We start from the raw sequence: 654 nt of genomic DNA, 5'->3' as shown, positions 1-654 counted from the left end.
TAGATACAGAGTAAAGCTCCCTCTACACTGTCCCTCCCATCAAACACTCCCAGGGACAGGGACAGCACAGGGTTAGATACAGAGTAAAGCTCCCTCTACACTGTCCCCCCCATCAAACACTCCCAGGGACAGGGACAGCACGGGGTTAGATACAGAGTAAAGTGAGGGTTGTCTGTGTCTGGGGTGGGGTGACGCTAGTTTCTCGGGGTGATGATGTGCTTGGGAGGAGGGGAGGGGTCCTGACAGGGAGGGAGGGGGGGGGTTGGGGGGAGTAATGTGACAGGGGTGGGGGGAGGTGTTGTGTCCTGAGAGTGTGGTGGAGGGTCTGGACACTGACAGAGGGTATTCATGGTGACTGGGCGAGTTTCCCAGCGATGGGGAGGGGGTTTCTGACAGCTGTGGGTGGTCTGTCTGTTTCCCCCCAGTACCCCACCCACCCACCATTGGTCTGTGTGTCCACATCCCCCTCCCAGACACCCCCACCTCCCCTCACAGGGAGGTCTGCTCTCGGATCCACTCTCGGAGTTTCGTTACGCGGCTGTAGACTCCTGGTTTGTTCCTGCGGGCACAGCCCTCTCCCCAGCTCACAATCCCGGCCAGGAACCATTTCCCATTCTCTTCCCGACAGGAGAGCGGGCCACCGGAATCACCCTG

At 59.5% G+C, this 654-nt stretch overlaps 1 protein-coding gene across 1 annotated transcript in view; it reads right to left on the bottom strand.

The window, feature by feature from the left end:
• Positions 1 to 60: 60 nt before the first annotated feature.
• The window catches only part of LOC125488176 (telomerase protein component 1-like), a 9499-nt gene continuing 8905 nt past the window's right edge, over positions 61 to 654 (bottom strand). Inside the window, exon 6 of the mRNA XM_048621104.1 lies at positions 61 to 651. Coding sequence (XP_048477061.1) covers positions 490 to 651 — 162 coding nt within the window. The 3' untranslated portion in view covers positions 61 to 489. The remainder of the gene's footprint in view (positions 652 to 654) is intronic.

Source organism: Rhincodon typus, unplaced genomic scaffold (assembly GCF_021869965.1).
Source record: "Rhincodon typus isolate 14 unplaced genomic scaffold, sRhiTyp1.1 hic_rhity00000053, whole genome shotgun sequence".
Lineage (NCBI taxonomy): Eukaryota > Metazoa > Chordata > Chondrichthyes > Orectolobiformes > Rhincodontidae > Rhincodon > Rhincodon typus.
This window is presented reverse-complemented; position numbering and strand designations above follow the sequence as displayed.